The sequence below is a fragment of the Leptidea sinapis genome, chromosome 19 (genome assembly GCF_905404315.1).
Source record: "Leptidea sinapis chromosome 19, ilLepSina1.1, whole genome shotgun sequence".
NCBI lineage: Eukaryota > Metazoa > Arthropoda > Insecta > Lepidoptera > Pieridae > Leptidea > Leptidea sinapis.
This window is the reverse complement of record NC_066283.1, coordinates 7,118,150-7,142,760: the sequence shown is the minus strand read 5'-3', so window position 1 is coordinate 7,142,760 and position 24,611 is coordinate 7,118,150. Positions and strand designations below refer to the sequence as shown.

General features: G+C 35.1%; 1 protein-coding gene across 1 annotated transcript in view; it reads left to right on the top strand.

Annotated features, from left to right (window-relative positions):
• The window catches only part of LOC126969794 (uncharacterized), a 251,226-nt gene that overhangs the window by 204,119 nt on the left and 22,496 nt on the right, over window positions 1-24,611 (top strand). The window contains exons 4-6 of the mRNA XM_050815361.1: window positions 12,390-12,556; window positions 16,601-16,733; window positions 20,120-20,244. Coding sequence (XP_050671318.1) covers window positions 12,390-12,556; window positions 16,601-16,733; window positions 20,120-20,244 — 425 coding nt within the window. The remainder of the gene's footprint in view (window positions 1-12,389; window positions 12,557-16,600; window positions 16,734-20,119; window positions 20,245-24,611) is intronic.

The following is a 24,611-nucleotide window of genomic DNA, read 5'->3' as shown; positions in this document are numbered from 1 at the left end:
TCGACACGACGTTCCGCCAGAAATGACAGATGTCAAATATAGTTCAGGCGTATTCTGACAATGACATTTTGATTGCGCCGTCAAACCTTTATCTATTTGGAAGAAAAAAACTATATTTTAAACGAACAAAGTTGCAAAACAGGTCAGTGCTGTTATGATTGGGCATTTCCGACAAAATGTTGCTATGAGAAATACATTCAATTAAAAAGAGTACGTTTCAGTAAACAACTGGATTTATTTATTCGTTTAGTGAACAGCTACTTGCTCGTTTTTAAGTCCAATTAATGAAATGTTGCTTTTTCAACACGAGCATTTTCAATTCCGCACATCTCTTTTAGTTGTTCTTGTAAAATTAAAGAATTGGATTGCTCTCGTAAATAAATACGTTATATTTAAAGTACTATTATTATTCTTAAAGTGCTCGTGCGCTATTTTATACTTTTTTTTATCTAAATACTAGCAAAACAGCAATTGTATATTTTTTCTACGAAACCACAATGCAAGTGAAACTTTTTTTCACAATTTAGCATATTATTAATATCAGCTTAATAATCGAAAAAATATACTTCTCTGTTTACGTACTGAAACTGTTGGATCGATTTAAATGACATTTTGCAAGGTGCTACCGTATATCTCCGCTCGTGTTGACCGAGATATGCTACATAGATCTTTTGTAATAGAATTATATAAATTTGACAAAAACAACACAATACAAAATTTATTTATTTAATGAGCTAGAGTTTATATTTTCAATAAGGAAGAAATAACTGAAACCATCCCTCGGAAGTGTCTGACGTACAACAAAGTAATTGTAACCAAGTAAGCAAACAGATAAATGATACAAGATGTTTGCTATTGCTAATCTTTGACAGTGATTGATAATATATTAAGCTTGCTTTCGGGCCATTAGACCGGCGGGTGCCTTGCACAGCATTATCATGTATCTCAGGCGTATTTGTGTGTGTCTGTGAGTGGGTTTATGTGAGTGCATGAATGTGAAAAGATGTTTATATTTTTATATTATTATTTTTATTTAACGGAAGTTCATTCCAATATACACAATATTTGAATTTTGCCATTTTATATTTACCCTTAAACCAATTTATAGTCACTCCCATTCCAAGAGGCCTAAATCAATTCTAATCATTCCAAATACAAGATGCTATGAACTTGAAACTTTATGCATATCTTGTTGTCTTATGGTATGATAATATATTCAGAAAATTTTGAGGAACAAATCAAGTAGGTACATTTATGATTAGAATTATTGCCCCGGGATAATTTAAAAGGATAAACATATATTCAGGCCGTTTGCATTGGGTGCTTCTTTTAAATAACAAAATAATGCTTATAATGAAAGCTAGGAGAGAGTTGCTTTATGTCTGCACTATACAGGCTAAATAGGCAGTTATATAACCCCTTCATGGGGCATAGAAGGAGAATCGTATGCAAGTATTTGGTACTGCTCTCTCCAATCAAAAAAGTCAGATCGTAATCATAGAGGTATCGTTCAAACTTAGTAGTTTTGGTAAGTTTTTGTTTCTTTTTATATTAAAATATTTAAAAGTAATTGCGTGATTTCGTGAGGTCTATATTATGGACTACTAAATATATCCAATTGCTGACATTTAGAAAGACTCTCGATTAGAATTATGTCAATTACTGCTGCCGAATTATCCGTAACCCTAGTCGGATGTTTGACTAATTGGAGTAAGTTATGTTGGTAGCACAAAAATAATAATTTCTATACTTGTGGCAAATTCTCATTCAGGAAATTGATGTAAAGGTCGCCCAGAAGACAGCTAAATTTTATATTGCTGCCGTACCCTCCAAGTTTATTGTTTTGCTGGAGGCACCCATAGAATCACGAACGCTTAACTTTTGGCTCTATAAGCAGCACCGGCACCCATAATAGCACCAGGTAATTGAACTTCAAGCCACAACTTCTCAAGAGTAATAGTTGGAACTTAAGAGTTTATTGCTGTCCCCTTTCTAATAAAGAATCGAATTCCACCACCTGACCTTTGACCTGTTCGAGCTTTATGAATAAGCCCACACCTTCATGCACCCTTCATTGAGCACAAGGAAATCAGGTTCATATTTTGACAAACTACCAATAACTCCTCTGCGCCTGTATTCAATGATATAACATTCGAAAAACAAAATCCTAAATCAGTATTTAAAGAGTAACAATTTGTGATTTTTAAAATAAGTACTTTTATAAATTATGAGCATTTACAGGTTCAATATTTTCCATAATATCTATATAGCATATTCAGCTTACTGATTATGCAAGTAAAAAAAGGAGTAAATATCAATCAGGCATTCGTAAGGCCAATGTGCCGTGACGGCAAAGAATTTAAGATTTGATAGAAGAATGTTTTATTAAATTACGTTAAGCTTTATTGACCAGGACTATTGACAGGATCTTAGGGAAGATAACAACCCGCGCCACTAATGAAAACACAAACAATTAAAGCAACTATTTAAGCGAAGTTTATCTGCCTATGAACCCCATATTCCCAAGCTACCAAATCTGGATATGTTTTTGCGATACCTTTCTATAAATCTGAGTAGAACTTTTACTTCTCTCAGCGAGCAACCTTATCAGTGGTACAACTAGAGAATAACCATCACATTAATTTCATCACGGATTACTTCCCTTTGTAAAAACGGATTCTGCCAACAACATATTCGACAAAATTGGTTAGCGTGTTTTATGGCTCCACACGGTTCTATATTAGGAACAAGGGATTAATTACAGTATTTGATTACGAGAAAATACAATTTCCTGCTTAACACTGAACATTTATAATATAAATGTATACTATACTGGCTGCTGCCTTTGGCTTTCTTTGCATTAGAAATAAAAGTTCTAAAAAGGACCCGAAAAGAAGGTATTTAAAAAGAAGACGAGGCTAATTGAGGTATATTTATTTATAATCTGAAGAGGACGTACATAATTTACTTTATTATAGTTTATGTTAGTAAAAAAGGCTATTAATCTGAATTGAATCCGTACCTAATGTTAATGATATGTATAATCAATCTAAGATTAATAAATATTAAAATAACAAAAGTTATCTCTTGTAAATATTTTTGTACTTGTAATAATGCTATTTGAAGGTCACGCCGAACGTACGCGTGAAGAATTCGATAGGTACTTACCGGCGTAAAGCAACCTTGAGCTGTTTTTGTAAACAAATATTTTTAATAAATCCTTTTTTTTCTTGTGACTAGCTTAACATTTCATGAAGATCTAAACAATTTGTTATTTTAAGTGATATACCTTCTGGGATTCTTTTTTATGACAGTAAGGGTCGAGAGGAGGAGGACTCTCAGGTGATGGTAATTGATATGCTCTTAATAGTGATTTTCATTATTATAACACTAGAAATAAGGGATTGCTTGTAACTAATTTACCCTTAAAGCTATTATGTATCTTATGAAGCCTATTAGAATTAGTTACAAGCAATCCCTTATTTCTAGTGTTATAATAATGTATTCTGAGTACACAATTTGAATTGAATCAGGCAATCACCAGCTGTTAAGTATATCCTGTAAATTGATAGATTTATTGGATTAGTAGCGCCGTAGTTGTCAACTCCTAGGCTAGGGTTCCACACAAACGTCTCAAGTAATCATTTCTGTGGTATCTCGCCTTTTTCTGAGATCAATTCGTGACAATTTTTGAATGACAATGAATCATTGTAATGAACTAATAAACTAAGGAATTTACGAGTAAATTGAAAATGTGCAAAATTCATAAGCATTGCATTACCCTGTCGCCAAACGCGGCTATTGACCTCTACCTAGGCCGGGAGTAGATTTTAATATTTTATAATACTTTTCTCCTTCACCATTAAACATAATAACCGCCTTTGTGAAAAGCAGCGTGAGTCGTTTTATTGCTACTTATCTGGGCTTTTATATCTCTAAGTAAATTGTATTATACAGGATGAATTATTTATAATATGTTTTATTTAGTTGTTGGTATGTGACATACGTGTTATGTACCAGTAGGAGGCTCCTTTGCACAGGATGCCGGCTTATGGGTACCACAACGGCTCCTATTTCTGCCATGAAGCAGTAATGTGTAAGCATTACTGTGTTTCGGTCTGAAGGGCCCCGTAGCTAGTGAGATTACTGGGCAAATGAGACTTAACATCTTATGTCTAAAGTTGACGTGTGCAATTTTAATGCCGCTCAGAATTTTTGTGGTTTTCAAGAATCCTAGCGGCACTGCATTGTAATAACATTGTAGGGCGTATCAATTACCATCAGCTAAACGTCCTGCTCGTCTCGTCCCTTATTTTCATAAAAAAAAGTTAATAACTATTTGATTAAATTGACAACAGACAAAGGAAGTTACTGAAAAAACAACAAACATATAATGCTATCACTTTAAAGAAGAAAATAGAACATTAACTATAATCTATGCTTACAAATGAAGAGCTGTTTCTTTCCTTCAGTTATACTACGAAAACTACTGAACGGGAATAATATTTAGACCATAAGATGCAGCGTGTTTTAGAGAAGATTTTAGTATTTTATTTATGATGATCACTTATCCGAAACCTACATTTTTTGTCTTAGAAATTCCTATCTATTTGCAATAAAAATAATTCAGTCAATGACATTTCATTACATATAGACAATTCATACAATGAGCGCGCACTTTCTTAATTTATAATGTAAAACAACGTTGGCACTTGTTTTTATACAACACAATAAACATGTTTTTTTTAAATATTATGTTGATGCTTTTTACAAAGATGATAATATTAACTGAATAATCATTGTGTTTCCGTACGATCATTTTATTTCTAACAAACCTATTTTCATCATCATCATCTCAGCCGGAAGACATCCACTGCTGGACAAAGACAATCAACCTATCCCAGCGATCTTGACCAAATCATGGTTCCATTTAGTGAGCCAAACCTATTTTGCAGCCTTACAATAAAAAAGTATTAAAGTGCAAGGAGACCACGCATAATACGTATTCGAAACTTTGTGATCTTGAGAGGGTCTTTAAATAAACTGGAGAAGGCGCTATAAAAATGCTATAAATTTATTATTCATTATATTATGTTGTTACATCGGCAATGGATGGAGAGATGGACGGGCGGATAGAGTAGGCTTAGTAATACCCCGTTGGTAACCCTTACAAAACCAAAAAAGGTCAAGCGTAGGTAATTGAAAAAATGTCACGTTCCTCGTGAAACGTGCAAATGAGAGAGCAGAACAAGCGATAGACAGGCACGGTTAACTTTGGGCTGTGAATTGTTTTTGCTTATTAAAAAAAAGTAACATCGGTTGGACAAAATATAACTCAATAGAACTCAAAAGTACAATAGAAACAAGTAGTCTTTACGTTTATCAGTATTGATGCTTTATTATTCACTCGTTCGCAATATCGATAAGAAAGCCTCAAATAGCCGGATAAAATGGCATTCGGTTCAATAGCGGTTAACCAAACACGAAGCCGCTCATTTCATTACAATGAAACTCGGATAGATTGTTTATAAATTTGTTTATTTAAGCCAGATTTAACAGAAACACACGTTCATATTATTTAAATTGTTTTCATAAGCAGGATGTTATCTAGACCTAAAGTTCCTTAATTTTTATTAATAGCCAATATAGAGATGTAATGGTTTTATATAATGCTAATGATATATACAAGATAATGTGTAAGCCTCGATTCCACCAATGATATTTCAGACTGAGTTTAATAAAACTCACTTTTAAGTAAACAAGTTCAAGTGCCAGCCTTGATCTCGATTAAACACAAACCGATTTCACCAATGAGCGTGTTGACGTAAACTGAGTTTAAATGTCATATACAATAGAATGTATTAGATACCTGTCAAAACTGTCATCGATTAGTATGAACAAAATCAAAATTATTAAATTTCAATGTTTCAACTACGACAGCGACAGCTATTGAACGCGATCAAATAATATGTTGAACGTCCAAAATTCGGCGATCAACATTTGAGCTATAACTGCGTTTAGATTGTGTTGGTGAAATCCGAATTTAATCTGAACACTCAGACACTCGTTGTTATTAGGACCTTAACATGATATACGACCTACAGTTTCAATACATTTTAATAGATATCCACTACACACTATCTATATTAATTAACATGATAATATTATAAAGCTGCAGTGTTTGTTTGTTTGTTTGAACGCGCTAATCTCTGGTACTACTGGTCCGATTTGAATGATTCTTTCAGTGTTGGGTAGTCCATTTATCGAGGAAGGCTATAGGCTATGTATTTTTTTTAAAATTAGGGATCCTTAATAAAATTGCTATTTTGTAACACAAGGTGTAAAATCGAAAACCTATTTTTGCGTGCGCTGCAAAAACTATTGACAATAGAACAAAATGATGTACAGGCTATAATATAGGCAATATTTTATTACTTATAAAACTATCGCGTGAATTATACTTTATATGGCAAAACAACGTTTGCCGGGTCAGCTAGTTAACATGATATAAGACCTACAGTTTCAAAACATTATAATTACACAATAGATATCCACTACACACCATATTTAATAATTAACATGATATAAGACCTAGTTTCAATACATTTTAATTACACAATAGATATCCACTACACACTATCTATACACATTAATTTTTTTTTTTTCAAATTCAATTTTTTTTATTCAAATTAGGATATGACATCAATTAATGAATCATCACATATAAATAAAATTAGAGTGTCTGTTTGTAATATTGAATTAACCGTTTTTTACTACATGTATATGAATATATATACGGTACCTACACCAAAATGTAATTTTTTATAAATTTTGTCTGTCTGTCTGTCTATTTGTTCCAGCTTATCTCTGAAATGGCTGGAACGATTTTGACGGGACTTCTATTGGCAGGTAGCTGATGTAAATAAGGAGTAACTTGGGCTACGTATATTTTAGAAAAATTCTTTTATTTTAGATTGATAAAGTAATGATGCAATGCTCAAGAAACGGTCTAACTCTAAAAATAATATATATGGCAACACAACGTTTGCCGGGTCAGCTAGTCTATTATAATATTGTAAACTTAATCGCAAAAACTTAAAATGTGATTCCTATATTTGTGCTGGAGGGTTAGGGCAGCTAGTCACTGACACCATCATCAAAACTTAAAATTTTACAGAAAACGCATTTCCCAACAATTGACGTTCGATCTTGTTATACGCATCATTCGATTGGATCACAACTTCATCACACTCTAAACTGAACCGTCAATTTGTGTTACAAGAATACGAAATTTAACTTTTAGATAAAAGGTCTCTTCGACCCTCTTCTCGTTTTGTTACGAGAATAGGGCTACAGGTGATGTGCACGGTTTTAAAAGCCCGTTAATCTTGACTAACTCCCCTTGTGGAAACGGATTGAGGGTTCGAACATCAGGAGCGTAGGTTTTCTTAAATGAGTTGCTGTTCTTTAGTATTTTATAGTTGGTGGTAGTAAGAACACAAAAACCCAACAACGGTTCACCAAATTATGTAACGGTCGTAATTTTTTTTTATGATAATGAGGGACGAGATGGGAAGGACGTTTAGCTGATGGTCATTGATACGCCCTGCCCATTACAATGCAGTGCCGCTCAGGATTCTTGAAAAACTAAAAAATTCTGAGCGGCACTAAAATTGCGCTCGTCACCTTGAGACATAAAATGATAAGTCTCATTTGCCCAGTAATTTCACTAGATACGGTGCCCTTCAGACCGAAACACAGTAATGCTTATACATTACTGCTTCACGCCAGAAATAGACGCCGTTGTGGTACCCATAATCTAGCCGGCATCCTGTGCAAAGGAGCCTCCCACTGGTAAAATTTTACTGCAATTGCAGTTTACTGTGAATTTTGTGTTTAGTTTGTATTCTCTTCATAACTCGAAGCTAAATCAATTGGTGGTGCATTATTAACGATGTTTTTCACATCAATATTTTCATCTGTCGATAACTAACAAAAAATATTCGAAATTATTTTAATGTAACTATAACATCCTGTATAGCATTAAAGCTTAAAAATGGGCCACACTACGTAGGCTATTAATAAAAAGCAGATACAATCTAGAGCTAACATACAGGTGTCAAATAAGTTGGTAATAGCGAACAGTAACAGTAAGAGTTTCCCCCGAGCGGCCCGACTCGCGCCGGCTCGACCTAGCGCCTCACTCCTTCATTTATCAACGTCACACTAAGGCTGTACACACACGAACGAAAACTACACATTTTCATAAATTTAATGTTAAACTATTAAATAATTTAGAAAAAAAAATATTTTTGACTAGTGTCAAGTGTATGTTAGTACAAATATGTCACGATTTATTAGCAATATAGGTATCGGATTATAGGCTTGGCAACTGTTGTTACTACACCCATTGGGTTAAGTTGGGAGCATCTCTTACGCTGATCTTAGGTCAATAATGAGGGAAATAACATAAAATAACAAATTGTTTTTTTTTATGGAATAGGAGGACAAACGAGTGTACGGGTCACCTGTTGTTAAGTGATCACCGCCGCCAACAATCTCTTGCAACACCAGAGGAATCATAGGAGCGTTGCCGGCCTTTAAGGAAGGTGTACGCGCTTTTTTTGAAGGTACCCATGTCGTATCGTCCCGGAAACACCGCACAAGGAAGTTCATTCCACAGCTTTGTAGTACGTGGAAGAAAGCTCCTTGTAAACCGCACTGTGGAGGACCGCCACACCTCCAGATGGTGAGGATGATATCCTAACATGTGTCGTGTCGTGCGAAAGTGGAATTCGGCGGCAGGAATTAGGTTAAACAGCTCTTCGGATAAAACACTCCCCGTGATAAATACGGTAGAAGACACACAATGAAGCGACGTCTCTACGCAACGCCAAGTGATCCAGCCGTTCACAGAGCATTGGGTCCCCGACAATTCCACCTGCTCTGCGTTGCACGCGGTCAAATGGATCAAGCTGTTTGCATTAAACAAAACAGAAAGACAAAAAAATTATTCAATTACGTCAAAATGACACTTATGAATATGAAAGATTTTAACACAACTTCGGAAAAGTTCGAACTTTATTATGCAGAAGTGGCAAGAAACTCATTCTTTTTAATGTATATTTAAAGTTTTAGCATTTTATTTTTATTTTATTAAATGGATGTAAGGTGTCTCACTAAACTACTCAAACGTTTTGACTTACTTGCGTGAGTTAAAAAAAAAAGAAAACATAGTGATTAAACATAAAAAAAACTCAAACAAATAACGAGTGCCGTAGATGCATAAGCTCACCTACAATTTAAATATGTAAAGGTAAGTGTGCAAGGAATATTAATATATTTAATCTAAGTAATTTGTTATGTTTGTTGTAAAGTGATAACCCTCACTTCTAGGATTAATACACAAATAAAATTTGGTAAACAAAATTTTATGAACGATGTGGGACTCAAATAAAAATCAAAATCATTTAATCAAACCATGACACTATACTTATAACATCTTTCTTATTTGAAGTCGGTTGAGAATACAATAGTTAGTTACAGTTGTAGACAACCTTATATCGTCTCGAAGTCGGCGCCGCCCGCCCTACTGTTAGCACGCACGCAAACCTTATCTTAATTGAAAATAAACTTTTTGCTACAAAATTTTAAATGTGATAATTTAACAACTTATTTATGTTTATCGTGTGCTAATTTACTGTGCCACATTTAAAATTGTGGTCTGCCTCATGCGTATAGCGAATAAGTACCCATAGTAGTTTTGAGACATAAGATTATCAAAGCCTACTGGCTCAAAAGTTATTTCGTATATTGGCTAAAAAGAAGCAATACTTCTTTTACCTTTATGACGACCATATAGCCGAATGGTTAGTGACCCTGACTAAATTCGAATCCCGGTAGGAGCAATCATTTATATGATGAATATGGATGTTTGTTTACGAGTCATGGATGTTGATATGTATTTATGTATGTTTAATTAAGTATATTGTATTAAATATATCGTTGTATTGTACCCATAGTACAGGCTATGCCTAGTTTGGGGCAAGATAAGTTGTGTAAATGTGTGTCAATATTATATTAAACTTGTATAGCACAGGATTGAGAGTATTTTAATTAAGTTGTTAGATTATGATGAATTATTTCGTTTGTATGTCCGTCTGTCCGTCTATTCCAAGATCATATATCATTTGATTTTACATGGAAGAAAGTTCTTTGGAAACCGTATTATAGCAGACCACCAGACATGCGGATGGTGGGGTTATCCTAGTTTATAGTGTGGGAAGGTGGTGTTTTCAATTGAAAGTATTTGTGGTATCATCGAAAGGAAACCATCGTTAACATGTCAGACAAGAATTTTTTTTTATGGAATAGCAGGACAAACGAGCGTACGGGTTACCTGGTGTTAAGTGATCACCGCCGCCCACATTCTCTTGCAACACCAGAGGAATCACAAGAGCGTTGCCGGCCTTTAAGGAAGGTGTACGCGCTTTTTTTGAAGGTACCCATGTCGTATCGTCCCGGAAACACCGCACAAGGAATCCCATTCCACAGCTTTGTAGTGCGAGGAAGAAAGCTCCTTGAAAACCGCACTGTGGAGGACCGCCACACATCCAGATGGTGGGGATGATATCCTAACTTGTGGCGTGTCGTGCGAAGGTGGAATAGAAGAACATAATAGAAGAATCAGTTAGCTTTAAATTTAAGAATCTTTTGTTTCGAGCTTTGAACATTAAATAATCAATTTAGTCCTATTAGTTTAATTTAAATTCATCTTTTTATTATGTTAATTTGAGGGTATTTTGAAACGATAATTTGATGAACGAAATTGAATTGTTGTACGTCCCTGTTTCATATAATAATAATACTAAATGGTAGATAGTAATGGTAATAGACAAAGAGAAGATTACCTGGCTTAGAGAGCAAACTTAAGTCACCGATGCTATAAAACAAGGCATATCGTCAAGAAGTGGGATTGAGCAGGACACATAGCCCGAAAACATGATAGGGCAGAACGATTCTGGAATAAAGGCCTTGAGACGAACAGAAATCTAAAGGCAGACCTATAGATCAGATGGGAGTTCTGTTGATGTATTACTTCTGTCTGAAACTGTCATGGCACACGCGAGCCATATACATAACTAAGAACGAAGCCATATACACAACCTGAGAGTTGAACAAATCAAACAAGATTTTATAACGATACGTTACCGGAACGGTTATCTCAGTTGGTTAGAGCACCGGTACGGAACGCCGGAGGTCGTGGGTTCGGGTCCCGCATCGTTCATAAAATTTTGTTTTTCAAATTTTATTTGTACATAACTAAGAAATTTACTAGAAAATAAATACTGACTTCAAGCATATAGTTCAAAATAGGGCAACTAAAACTTTGAGAGTAAATAACCTTGTGAAGTTGATTCAAATTCAAATAAAAATATTTTTATTCAATATAATAATTGGTGTACTTCCGTGCGGCCCCATCCTCGTCTCTCGCCTTGTCACGTTATGCGTGCGACACAAGCACACCTCACCTTTAACTTTGTATATAGTTACAAACCTACCTTGGCTGACACAGACTGCAAATTTATCAATAATTGTAACTAGAATTAGAATTAGACTAATTAAAATTAGACTAATAAAAATATTTTTTTTTATCTTTAGTGCATAACGCACTAATGGGAAATATTATATCTTATATCTTAGTTTTTGAAATAGTTTTTTTAAAGTCAGTTGTTTCTTTGTTATGTTATTTTTATTTTTAATGAATCTGAAGTACAATTACTAATAATTTGTCTAAATGTGATGTCTTGTCCTTCATAATTTTGGGATGCAGCAATAAACGTAAACGCATTGCAATTTGATTAGGGACGGTTAGAAATACAGCTAAAGATTGTAAGTCGTTAAGGAGTTCCATTGGTCATCTATCATATTCAAATACGACAATTACTTGACCATAACGATGTTACGGTAGTTGACTCAAATATCCGGATAGTATAAAAAATAAGATTCGGCCGAGGATCGTCAATATGCCCTGAATTGAAGAGTTCCGTTACTTTGTCATGGATCCTGTGCTGTTCTGAGGTAACAAACATAAAAAAATACCGACGAACTGAGAACCTCCTCCTTTATTGAACTCGGGTAAAAATAGGATATTATGAAATATATTGAATATGTTGATTATATAGAATATGTGATATATTGAACGACAAAAACTCCACCCATTCGCGAATTGATGCCTCAGACCTGAACCTAGCCCGGAGCCCGCTCTCGCCTGCACTCGCACCGCACGCCGATTACGCTCGAGCCAAGACCATTCATCTTCGTAGTCGCCTCTTGGCTCGACGTTCTTGACTGCCATATATATAAATAATGTGAGTGTATGTGATCAGGTATGGAAGTCCGCACCACTCGCGGTCTCAGTCGGTGAAGGCGGCCCGCTCCCGCACGGGAGAGAGACAACTGCTGGGTCTACCACAGCAGCGAGCCCGCGTGGCTTCGATGCCCAACACTGGCGTCGAGGAGGAGTACTACAGGCTGAGGCACTTCAGCATCACTGGTGAGTCCCATTCTGAACTACTCAAAATCGCGCATTCCACTACAGTGCGGTTTTCAAGGAACTTTCTTCCAGATACAACCAAGGTCTGGAATGCCGAATGAGCTTCCTTATGCTTTGTACAGAAGATGATCCGACTTAGGTACTTTAATAATCAATAATCTAATTGATACTTCAAGCCGGCCCACATTCTAGCGCTCTACAAAGCGCAGGTCCGGCCACAAATGGAGTATTGCTGACATGTCTGGTCTGTGCACCCCAGTATCAGGTCGAGCTATTTAACCGCGTACAAAGCAGAGCAGCTCAAATTGTCGGGGACCCAGTGTTGTATGAACGGCTAGATCAATTGGCGTTGCGTCTCTACGTAAGCCAACGTCTCTACTTCGCTTCATCGTGTTTCTTCTACCGCATTTATCACGGGAGTGTTCCGAGACAACTGTTTCACGTGATTCCTGACCCCGAATTCCACCTTTGCCACGCCACAAATTAGGATATCAACTCCACCATCTGGATGTGTGGAATTCGTCTATTGTGAAATGAGCTTCTTTGGCGGGGTTTTCCGGACAATACGACATGGTACCTTCGTAAAAATTGCATATATCCTCAAAGACCGGCAACATTCTTGTAAACCCTCTGGTGTTTCAGGAGAGTGTGGGCGGCGGTGATCACTTAACATCAGGTGAACCGTACGCTCGTTTCTCCTCCTCTTCCATAAAAAATATCAGTCCAGAAACACTCTTTGATGCCTTTGGTGCTGCAGGAGGATTTGCTTTGATGGCGGTGGTCACATTTAAGGAATTTATATTTTAACATTTTTCCACACAAACGTACTGGACTCTTTTCTCCTTGGTTTTTAACCCGAGATCAAAATTATTTCCAAATAACATCATCAACTATATCTATTTTTCTTTTCTTCTTTATTTTCTTTCTTTCTTTCTTAAATGTTTTTCGCAGTCAGATGCGGCTTTAAATGACGCATCGAACCTGGGCTATGATCTGTCACCGATCGGTACTACAGAGCTTGGTATAAAAATATCCACTATCACATCGGCTACAACGGCGCAGGCACTAGGATCATCCGAAGGGAAACAAACCTTGCCCCAAGAGTAGGATGCAAAAAAGGAACGCATCCTATCCCAATCTGCTGGCTTGTAATGCCAAACGCGGCGGGTCGCTGGTGGTCTGCGACGTTGACATCGGATAGGATCGGACATCGTTCCGAGAGGGGCGTCGACAGAGACCTGGTAACCATCAGCATGTGTATTCAGCAGAAGATCTAATAACGACGGCATGTGGCTATCCACATCCGGGAGCCGCGTTAGCGACTTAACCAATTGGGACAGACCATACGCCAATGCGAAACTATGCACAGATCGCCCTGCGTAGTCTGTGGTACGTGATCCAAGCCATTCGGCATTGTGCCCGTTGAAATCCCCAAGACTACGATTTCAGCGCAGGGGATCTGTGCAAACACGTCGTCAATTGCCGTGACGGGATCGAATTTAACCCCCAGAAGACTCAAGTTTGCGCGTTTACCACTATAAAAAAAATTTAATTTAATTCTTAATTTTTATCATAATAAAATCACTATAACTTTACATTTGCTCGTGTTTCCATGTAGCTAATGTTGAAAACAATATGTCACTTAAAGTTGACAAGTTCTTGTAATGTAAAAATGCGTATGCATTGTTATAACAATAATAGTTAATAATGATAACACAAGAACTTGTCAACTTTAAGTGACACACACAACAAGTGCGTATGCACGCGATTGGACAATTATAACTTACTTAATGATTAAATAAAATCTAACGCATAAAAATATAACAATAATTTTGTTTGAGTTTTAGGTGTGAGGATAAGTATCACTTTTAATTGGAAAAATCTTCAAGCAAACATAGTATGAGAAGGATGCAAGGGCTCACATGTCTGTTGGCCGTCGGCTTTCGAAAAATCTATAAAGCGTACTTGGACCGTTCGCCGTAATTCCATCGAACAGCATTATATGTACTACAAATAATGTTAAAGCGTTATTATTCAAAGCATTCTGCCAGTCTTTTTACTCGAGCGGCTTGTGGGTGTCATATTCGCGCGGGGCTTATAGCGTTCTACGTGTCACATATAATAATGCGTTTAGGAGGCTGTTGGGGCTACCATGGCGTTGTAGCGCTTCTGGAATATTTGCTGAGGCATCTGTGGATGGTTTCCATGCCATAATGCACAAAAAAGCGGTTTCCATGTTGCAGCGTCTTCGTGTTAGCAGTAACAGCATCCTAAAGATGATTGCTGTTCGAGCTGACTGTTCCTTCCAGAAACACTGGATACAGTTAGCTCTAGGTTTATAAATATATTCCACTAATAATACTAACGTAGTACATAAGAAATATTGTTACTAATACATTTACTAATATATATGGAGATCTCTCTGAATTAAATAAATAAATAAATTACAAATATTGCTTAGTAGATAAAATTTATTATTTAGAACCATGTATTGCATTCGGTAAGGCCGTACGCTTTTAACCATTGAGCAAGCTGGTCCCAGTTACTATTAACCATTTGTCTTTTCTAACCTAACCTAACCTAACCTAACTATTACAGGTCCGGTCCGAGTGACTATTTTAACCATTATAACCAATTAATAGTAGAGATCCGCGTACTCACCATTGGAACCAGTAATATAGTAATTTAACAAGTGTTATAGCTTGTTTGAATACTTTAAATAAGTAAATAAATATAATTAATACCATAATAACCACTACATATTTATTATCTACCCCAAGTGAACCCATTTTCCATGGTCCTTCGAGCCGGATGAGTGTGATAAAATTCTAACTCGACTATTGCAATGGGCTGTCTTACTTTGAGATTAGTATAATTTCAACCACAGGTCACAGTCTTCAACAGTCAGATGACTATAAAAACGAAATAAAAGACGCTAAGCTTACACTCAGCTAAGTATTAAGTAAGTAAAGTCTGAGCAAAGTCTAAGTACGCTATATAGATCTCAGTCTAAGTCCTGCTTCGGAATACTTACACTATGATAATTTTTTTTCGGATCTTAGATAAGAATCTTTACACCTCTTAAACTCTTGCTTATAATGATCCAGACCTTATTTTATTTATTATTGAGGTGGGTTCAGTTTTATTAGTCGCGCCCGGTACGACCAGCCAAGCGAAACTATCTAAGAAAAGAGCGATTCAGTCGATTGTATGAATCGTGCAGTCATTTATAGATTGACAGCTGACGGCTACAATCATGTAAACGGAGATGGCCGAAATCCACTACCCAACTTAGCCGGATTATACTTCGTCGCCAATCAACATACTGTTACTATTTTCCTATTGTAATGTCATGTCGATACACTCTAAAATATGATTCGCTATTTTAGTTGTAGAATATAATAATACATATTGTAATGTTAAGAAATATGAAAGAAAACAAAATATGAGGAAACTAGCCTACCTAAATAAGTTTTGTCTACCTAAATATAACAATGTATATGGTAAAAGAACCTGTAACTATGTATTACCTAGGATATTAAATACATTACCTAATGATCTAATAGATATATATCTGCAAAAGAAAAATTTCAAAGTAAAGCTAAAAAAATACTATCTAGAAGCTAATAACCAGGAATACCTATGATGTATATTTTTAATATTACTACTATATGTTATATTAAGTCTTAAGTAATTAAAACAATTATTGTAATGCGAACTTACCGCTCGCACATAAACCTTAGAGGTTTTGCGAGTATGTCTTTATTATTATATATATTAAGATAATTTTGTTCATTGAATAAATAAATAAATACTACTATTTCAAATTATGTCATATGACTGCACGTTTCATACTGAAGTAAATTTTAATTTTTACTTAGGTGGGCCCGCCCCTTATTACGTAGTATTTACATCTTTTGATTGTCACTACAGAATTACATGACAGAGAGAAGTAATTTTAAGCTTCGACTAACTTTTACATTGTGTTTATTAATAAGTCAGTAATATTTTTTTAAATCAAGATAATTTCAAATTGATGACCAGGTAAGGGCGTGGTGAACCGGGGTGACTCTCTCCGCTCGAGGAGGTCTCGCTCCAACACTTCTGTGGCCTCGAGCGCGTCAAGCACGGAGGCAGTAACCAGAGCATCAGCGCCTTGTTCCCTGGCATCGTCCAGGTATCCATTATATTATATTATATTATATTAATGGACAAAAGCCTCCCCCAAAGATCTCCACGACGATCGGTCCTGCGCTGCCCTCATCAAACGTATTCCGGCGATCTTGACCAGATCGTTGGTCCATCTTCAGTGCCGCTAAAAATTCTTGAAAAACTCAAAAATTCTGAGTGGCACTATAATTGCGCTCGTCACCTTGAGACATAATGTGCTAAGTCTCATTTGTCCAGTAATTTCACTAGCTACGGCCTCCTTCAGACCGAAACACAATAATGTTATCATTTCTCATACTCGGAAAGTAATGTTGTTTTGATCTGATTATTGGGTGGAAAATGCTGCTTCCCTCCATAGGGAGGGAAAAACTCATACAAATTACTTCCCACCTAAGGGCCGGAATGAACTTTAAAAATAGAACTGCTGTCAGCTATGAAGAGATTTATGTAAAAAAACTAATTAAAAAGATACTGCGGCCATTCGACTTTCTAAACAGCCAGTGTGAACTTAGCGCAAACTTCTTTGAGCGGAATAAGCCGCAACAATTACGCGGTGAGTTCCATATTTATAATTTCAAAAGTCGACTTAAATTGTCCTTATTTGAAAATTAAATTAAAATAGGTACTACTAATATTATTATATATTATCAATAAATAAATTAGATAAACAACTACTTTTATTTTCCTAATATTCGAAATGAAAAGTAGAGTGTTTAACACGGGTAAAACAATCAATTCCTACTCGGACTATAGTCGCCTTCGCTGCGTTCGGGCGTCTAAATACCTCGGGAATTGATCCTTTCGACCCTCGGTTAACGATCTACCATTACATTATTGTTTCACGGCACAAAAAAAGGCGGCAAATAATCTAGCCAGCATCCTGTGCAAAGGAGCCTCCCACTGGTAAATATAATGAATATAATATCATCAATTCCAGTGGGAGTGTTCTTTGCACAAAATGCCTGCTAGATGGGTACTACTGCAGCGCCTATTTCTATCGTCAAGCAGTAATGTTCAAGCACTATCTGTGATTGAGTTTGAAGGGCGCTGTAGCTAATGTTACTAAGCCTGAGACACAGTAGACATATATGTTTACTGTTGCTGTTTTTTGGAGTCGGTGTCATCGAAGATAGGTTCGTAACTACATACATAGTTATAGGTGAGATGTGCTTGAGTCGTGAGAAGAGAGGCGAGAGCGGGGCGCGGTGGAACGACACCAATTCCAAAAATTACAATTTTAATGCTATTGTTTTGGAATAGTGTTTTTGAAGTCGGTTGTTTTTTTTTTTTGAATAATTAAATCGAGAGCCGACCGCAAAATAACTTTTTTGTTATTGTTAATATAACGCCTTAGAGGACGTATGAAGTCTTGCTTACGTCATGGATCTGTTCAAGCTCCTATATCTACCACGCAGTACATAATTTTAGAAGAATAAAATGAGTTATGTTGACTATGTCGTGGTCTTCCAACTCATACATTACTATAAGCAATTAATGTAGGTTTGACAACGAAACAATATTGATTTAAAATGACGATGATATACCTGTTTATATTATTATAGAAATTACTAATCTATTTTTATTAAATGCCCTTCTGGTACAGTTTTGCACGCCGCATGAGCGAAGCGGATTACCATGTGCTCTACACTCGCCTTGGTCACGATAGACTTTACTTATGTAAAACTTAGCTGAGTGGAAGCATAATCTTTTATTTCATTTTCATAATCATTTGACAACTGAAATTATTTACACAAATTAAATTTGAAAATAAAATTCATGAATGATGTAGGACTCAAACCACGTAGCTTAGCCACAAACTGAGAGTTGAACAAAGACATATTATCAAGATTTATGAACTTCACGTCGCTCGGGCGGTTGGCTCAGTGGAAGAGCGCTCGCACGGAACGCAAGGTCATGGGTTCGAGGCCCGCTTCGTTCATAAATTTTGTTTTCTAATAAAATTTGTGTATTACTCCCAGAAGTGAGCGTTATCCCTTTAAAAACATAACAAATTGTTTAGAACTGAAACTATGCTGAGCTTAAACTAAGACAGCCCAATGCAAAAATCAAGTTCGCTCTTTATTACTTTGAGCTAAGGTTTACTTAAGCAAAGTCGAAACACGCTCTATAAATTCGGCCTCAATATCTTATCTCTCAATGTGACGAGCACAGTTGCTGATACTGATGCTAATGCTGAGACTAGCAAGACGTTAACCTGATGGCAAGTGATACCTGCCCATTTTAATACAGTTCCGCTCAGAATTTTAGAAAGAACCAAAAATTCCGAGCGGCATTGCAATTGCGCGCTTACTTTGAGACGTAAGATGTCAAGTCTAATAAGCCCAGTAATATCCCTAGATACGACATCGTACACATACACGCACTCACTCACCCTGACACACACATACACACATATCTAGTGCCGAGGTCCGGATCTGTAATACAGGTTCAACCTACTTCGGACACCAGCTCCTCACAAATACCAGTTGCTAAAAATAGAACACTTATGTGCTGTGTTAATTTTATTATATAGATTTAGATATAATATTATACTATATTACTGCATCACGACAGAAAAAGGTACAGTTGGATACGCACCTAGTATGAGCATAAACATATTAACCAAATTAACCTCCTGAGACCCTGAGACCTCACACGATGACTAAAAAATCGATACAATTTTACTTTCTTTTGTTGTTTTTTGTACAAAACAGTTAGAGGTAATAAGAAGCTAAATTCGTAAACCAGTATTTCACACAAATCATCAAATTTCGCTTTTTGGGATAACCTTATATTTATGTCCTTAACCTGTCCTCATATGATCACTCTCGTTCTGAACTACAATTCTCGGTATGTATTTACGTCCTCACACGACGACACTCGTTCTAAAGATTCATATTTTTTTAGATTTAAATGAAGATGAAATTCTCAAATGGCTGAATGAATCCGATGGTGAACTTCATCTTTGTAAATAAATTGGTCTGGGTCTCAAGAGGTTAAAAAGAATAGTGATGTACATAATGTCAAATCTCGAAACAAACATATAACTCGCAAATCCATCTACTAGGCTCCGTAAAATTCCTAAATCTTTTAAAGTGAATTGTGTTATATTTTACAATAAACTCCCAAATGATATTAAAATATTACCAATTAAACAATTTAAATGTATCGTTAAAATAAATTAACATCGAATTCCTTTTATAATGTGAAAGATTATTTGAATGATAAAGATAGTTTGGATTAATGTTTCTTTTATGTTAATGAATATTGTTATACTCATTTGAATGCTATTGTAACTTTTGTACATCATCTTGACTTGCACTAAATAACTTGTAAAGTTTTACAATGAGTAACATTTTTAGTATTAAAATGTTTTGCAAAATTTATCTTTAGAGACTCCTCGGCTGGGTTGAGCACATACAGAGTGCTGGTTCTGGGTGGACCAGGCGTTGGCAAGACCAGTCTGGTCGGCCAGTTCATGACCTCGGAGTATCTACATGCGTACGACACCAGCATAGGTATGTACATATAGGATACTAGCCGTTCCCGCCCAAATCGGGTGAATTTAAAAAGGAATTAAATTAAATTTTATTCATCTTATTACAAATACAATAGAAAAATAAGTACCCATAAACCATCTAAGATAAGTTTCGCATCGAATTGTGGTAGTTTCATGTCAAAACGATCAGTAATTGTGGCGTGATCTAGCCTCAAACAAAGACCATTTTCATTATATATATATATTAAGATTACTCGTAAATTTGTTTCACCTGTTAATGTACTGTCGATTGCTTTCAATAATATTTAAAAACTAATATTATAATGAGAAAACATTTGTGTATTTGTATATATTTTGGTAATGTTTTCACACAAAAACTACTGGACCAATTTTAAAAATTCCTAATCCATTAGAAAGCTGCATCTTCACTGAGTGACATAGGCTATATTACAAAAAGAAATAGGGATCCCAAAAAAAAATTTAATATAACCCAAGATGTGAAAAAATTTCCAACAACTATAGATATGCCACTATAACTATTTTTTTACATTGTAAAAGTAACCCTGTATTAATCTAAAACTTTTATATTAACAAAAATAAATCTATAGTCCGAATTAGACTTTCCACTGCCACGAGATCGGTATGCAAGCGGCTGAAACGGCGGGCATTTTTCTCCAAGTTTTGTGAGTTTTCTTGAGAGTAATTTCTGCTAATATTTGTTTCATTTATCAATTCGACACGTGTTTCACCTCTACACAAGGCATCCTCAGGAAATGTTGACTCGTCAGATTCTGACACTTGACAGAATCGTTTTTCAGTCTTCAGTCTCTTGCCAGAACTTGGCGAGTCAACTTCTTCTGAGGATAATTATGGATTTCCACAAAATTACGGCTTATTCAAAAATTTTCTTGTTCTTTGCGGTCAAAATATCAAACTTTTGCCTGTCAACATTTTATATTTTACCATTTTTTATCACTTCGGGATTGTTTAGATTTAACGAAACGAAATGACAGGAAGCTTGTTGTCACTCTTTCAAATCAATACATTACAGCTGTTAATATTTCTTTATCACTTCAACTAGTAAATATTATTACAAATTAAAAAATATATAATTTGACCTCTGTGTAAACTGCTTTTGGACATTTTTGCTCACTTGCTATCTATAACAATGAGGTTAAAGAAAAAACTGACGCAGTTTTGTACGCCATTACAACTTATTGTAAGGTGATGCATACAGCATATTCAAATTCAAATTCAAATTCAAATATTTTTATTCAAAATAGGATGTGAAATCACTTATTGAAAGTCAAAAAAAACTACCACCCATTCCAAAGTGAATACCTCAGGCCTGAGAAGACATACATTATAAAACTCGAACTTTATTTTATTATAGTGCAAAATAATTTACTTGACTGAGTACAGTTAATTTATTGAAGTAGGCGTTTGCGGATATCCATAATTATCCAAATGGTTTGAGTTTTCTTTAGTGTTAATTGCGCCAATATTTATTGTCTTTATAAACGTTGTAGTTATAAACGTTGGCTGCGTTTTAAATTTACATTTTTTAGCAATAACCAAACTATATTCAAAGTTCTGTGGAGTGTGCGTATCAAAAGAAAATGAATTCTCAGTTGATGTATGTTAGATTGGGCAACGTAAATCCACAAGTATGTTCTCAATTTAAAAAAGAAATTCTGCGGAAAAAAATATATTTCATATTCCCAGTAAGTGGATGTATATAGATCGTTTCTGAGGCTTTGTAGGTAACAAAATAATAAGCATCAATTTATCAGGGCGGTTCTACATGAACCAAATTATTTCACTTCATAGATCAAAGCACTCGTTACGATATCTCAGGTCCAACCTGTACCAACATATGGGTTTATTCAATTTGTATGAGTTTGCTGTTAATTGGAGCAACCTGAGCGTACATCGAAGATAGATCATAGAATGTATGATCTTAGGGCAATTCAATTATAAATATATGATGTAATGTGACAGTGCGTATAAAATTTAAAAATAGAATTCCTTTTTTTTTCTTACATTAGTACTGAATTCGATAGTAATTTAAGAGCAAACAGGATATAAAAATTTAAATTTAGTTTAGTATGAAACGTGCAGTGATTTTTTATGAAAATATGGGACGAGACGAGCGGTATGTTCAGCTGATGGTAATTAATACGCCCTGCCCATTACAATGCAGTGCCGCTCAGGATTCTTGAAAATCCAATTCAATCCAACAATTGCGCTTGTCACCTTGAGACATGTGATGTTAAGTCTCATTTGCCCAGTAACTTCACTAGTGGTTCTCTGTTTCTTACAAGATTTTTTAATAATCATTTTTTATTATTAGTGTCCATGGTTTTATAATCAACTTTATATGTTCTTTCTAAAACAAAACTAAAATTTACGAGCCGTCTAGAAAAAAGAAAGACGAAGAATTATCCCTTGACCTTGATCAACCTTGAGGTGATATAGAATATATATATCCCTTGTGTATGATATAAAATGTAACTATGCTTTATTGGGACAAAATAAATGCTGAAATATATTTTACGAAAATTTTCAAAGTAAAGTAAATATATTTCAATATATTCAAAAATAAACTAAAAATAATAGACAGACAAAGGAAAAGACGCTTCAAAGTCCTTATTAAATTTTAATGGAAGCTATTTCAAGTCGAATTTGTATCAACAAATACTATAGTAGTAGGGATTCGCCGGTTCTGGCTCACAGTAGTAGGGATTCGCCGGTTCTGGCTCCTCGATTCTGGCTCACTTGCTCGTGATGCCTACTAAAAAAAAAAAAAAAGAAGTTTGGTGTCAAACTGGTGGTTTTGATGTATTTCCGAGCGATTGCGCTGATCCGTTTTTCGATATCTCTTATAGTTTCAAAGTTAGCATTTTAAATTAAACAGATCCATAATCATTAATAATCACTGGTCATTTAGCTAATGATTGGTGAGCGACTCAATGTCTAAATTTCCATGAACATGATACAGGTAATTTACTAATTACCTCTATCACATTCGTTACTACGATTAAAAAGACAGTTTCTGTATTTATTATTTATTTTTAAAACATGATTTAAATAAAGTATATAATAAAACATCATTGCAGATTGTATCATTTTCAAAATATTTGATGAAATCATTCAAACTCTTCTTATTAAACTTAAAGTATAGATACATTATGCAGTACTCGCCACACACTGCGGTATATTCATTCTGTACTCTTGCAGTATTGTAGTTATACATTCTGCAATTCCTTTGTAAAAACATCAGCTGGAATCCCTGAGGTGGACGACCATATGAATCGAAGTATTGTCCAATACCCTGCTCATCAATGTGTATTGCAACCCAGTGAGTGCCTGGCTTATTATCACTATCTAAATTGCTGACAATATAACAGGGCGTTACAACATATATCGGCAATCGGTTTGCCGCGTAAACATTATTTTTAATACTGGGATCGATTTTGTTCAAATAATTCTGTATCTCGATTGTATTCATATTAGTTGAGAACAGGGTCTTGTCAGTTGCGAGGATTGAATAGTTATGTGGATCATAATAACATAAGCACTCAATAAATAAGGCTTTAATGTATCTTATTCATGTATTTAAAACTTATATGGTTACAATAAAACAAAATATCATTACAAGCGATTCAAATATAAATCTATGAACATTTGATGAAATTATATTTTCATCAATTTTATTATAATATAAAAGCTGATTGAAAACGAACTTTGTACCTACATACTTACGTAGTCATTAGTACAATCTGGAAATGTTGACTCCATTAAACTATCAATAATTGAACTTATCATTTAAGTGCCATTATGTTTCACCACAATATTTAAAAACCAGTACTAATCATAAACAAATTTACTTTTACGATATTTTAGTATAAAATGCTAGAACTGTTCAGAAAAATAATCATTGAAGTGGCGTATTCAGTCAAATTATTATATATTTTGTGTGTTGTGTAATTGTTGAGTGATTTGCTGCAATGGAGGTAAGTTTTATCTATTATTCACTTTGAAATTAAAAAGTAATATCATTTGTTATATTAAGATATGTATGTATAATACTATTCTAAAGCAGTCTTATTGTTGTTGTAGAATGCATTCAACCCAACAATGGAAGAAACTACATATAAAACATTTTACTATCCATTATCTGAAGATAGTCAGGATTCATTAAAAGTTCCTCAACTTAAATCCTTGAAGAGGGCCAGCTCAAATGAAAATATAGATGCATTATTCGAAGTGAAAAAAACAAAACAAAAGAAAATATCATCATCAATATCCAGAGCACATGAGAATGGAAGTATTTACATTACAACTAATGCAGATGACGGAAGAAATGCATCACATTTGGTTAAA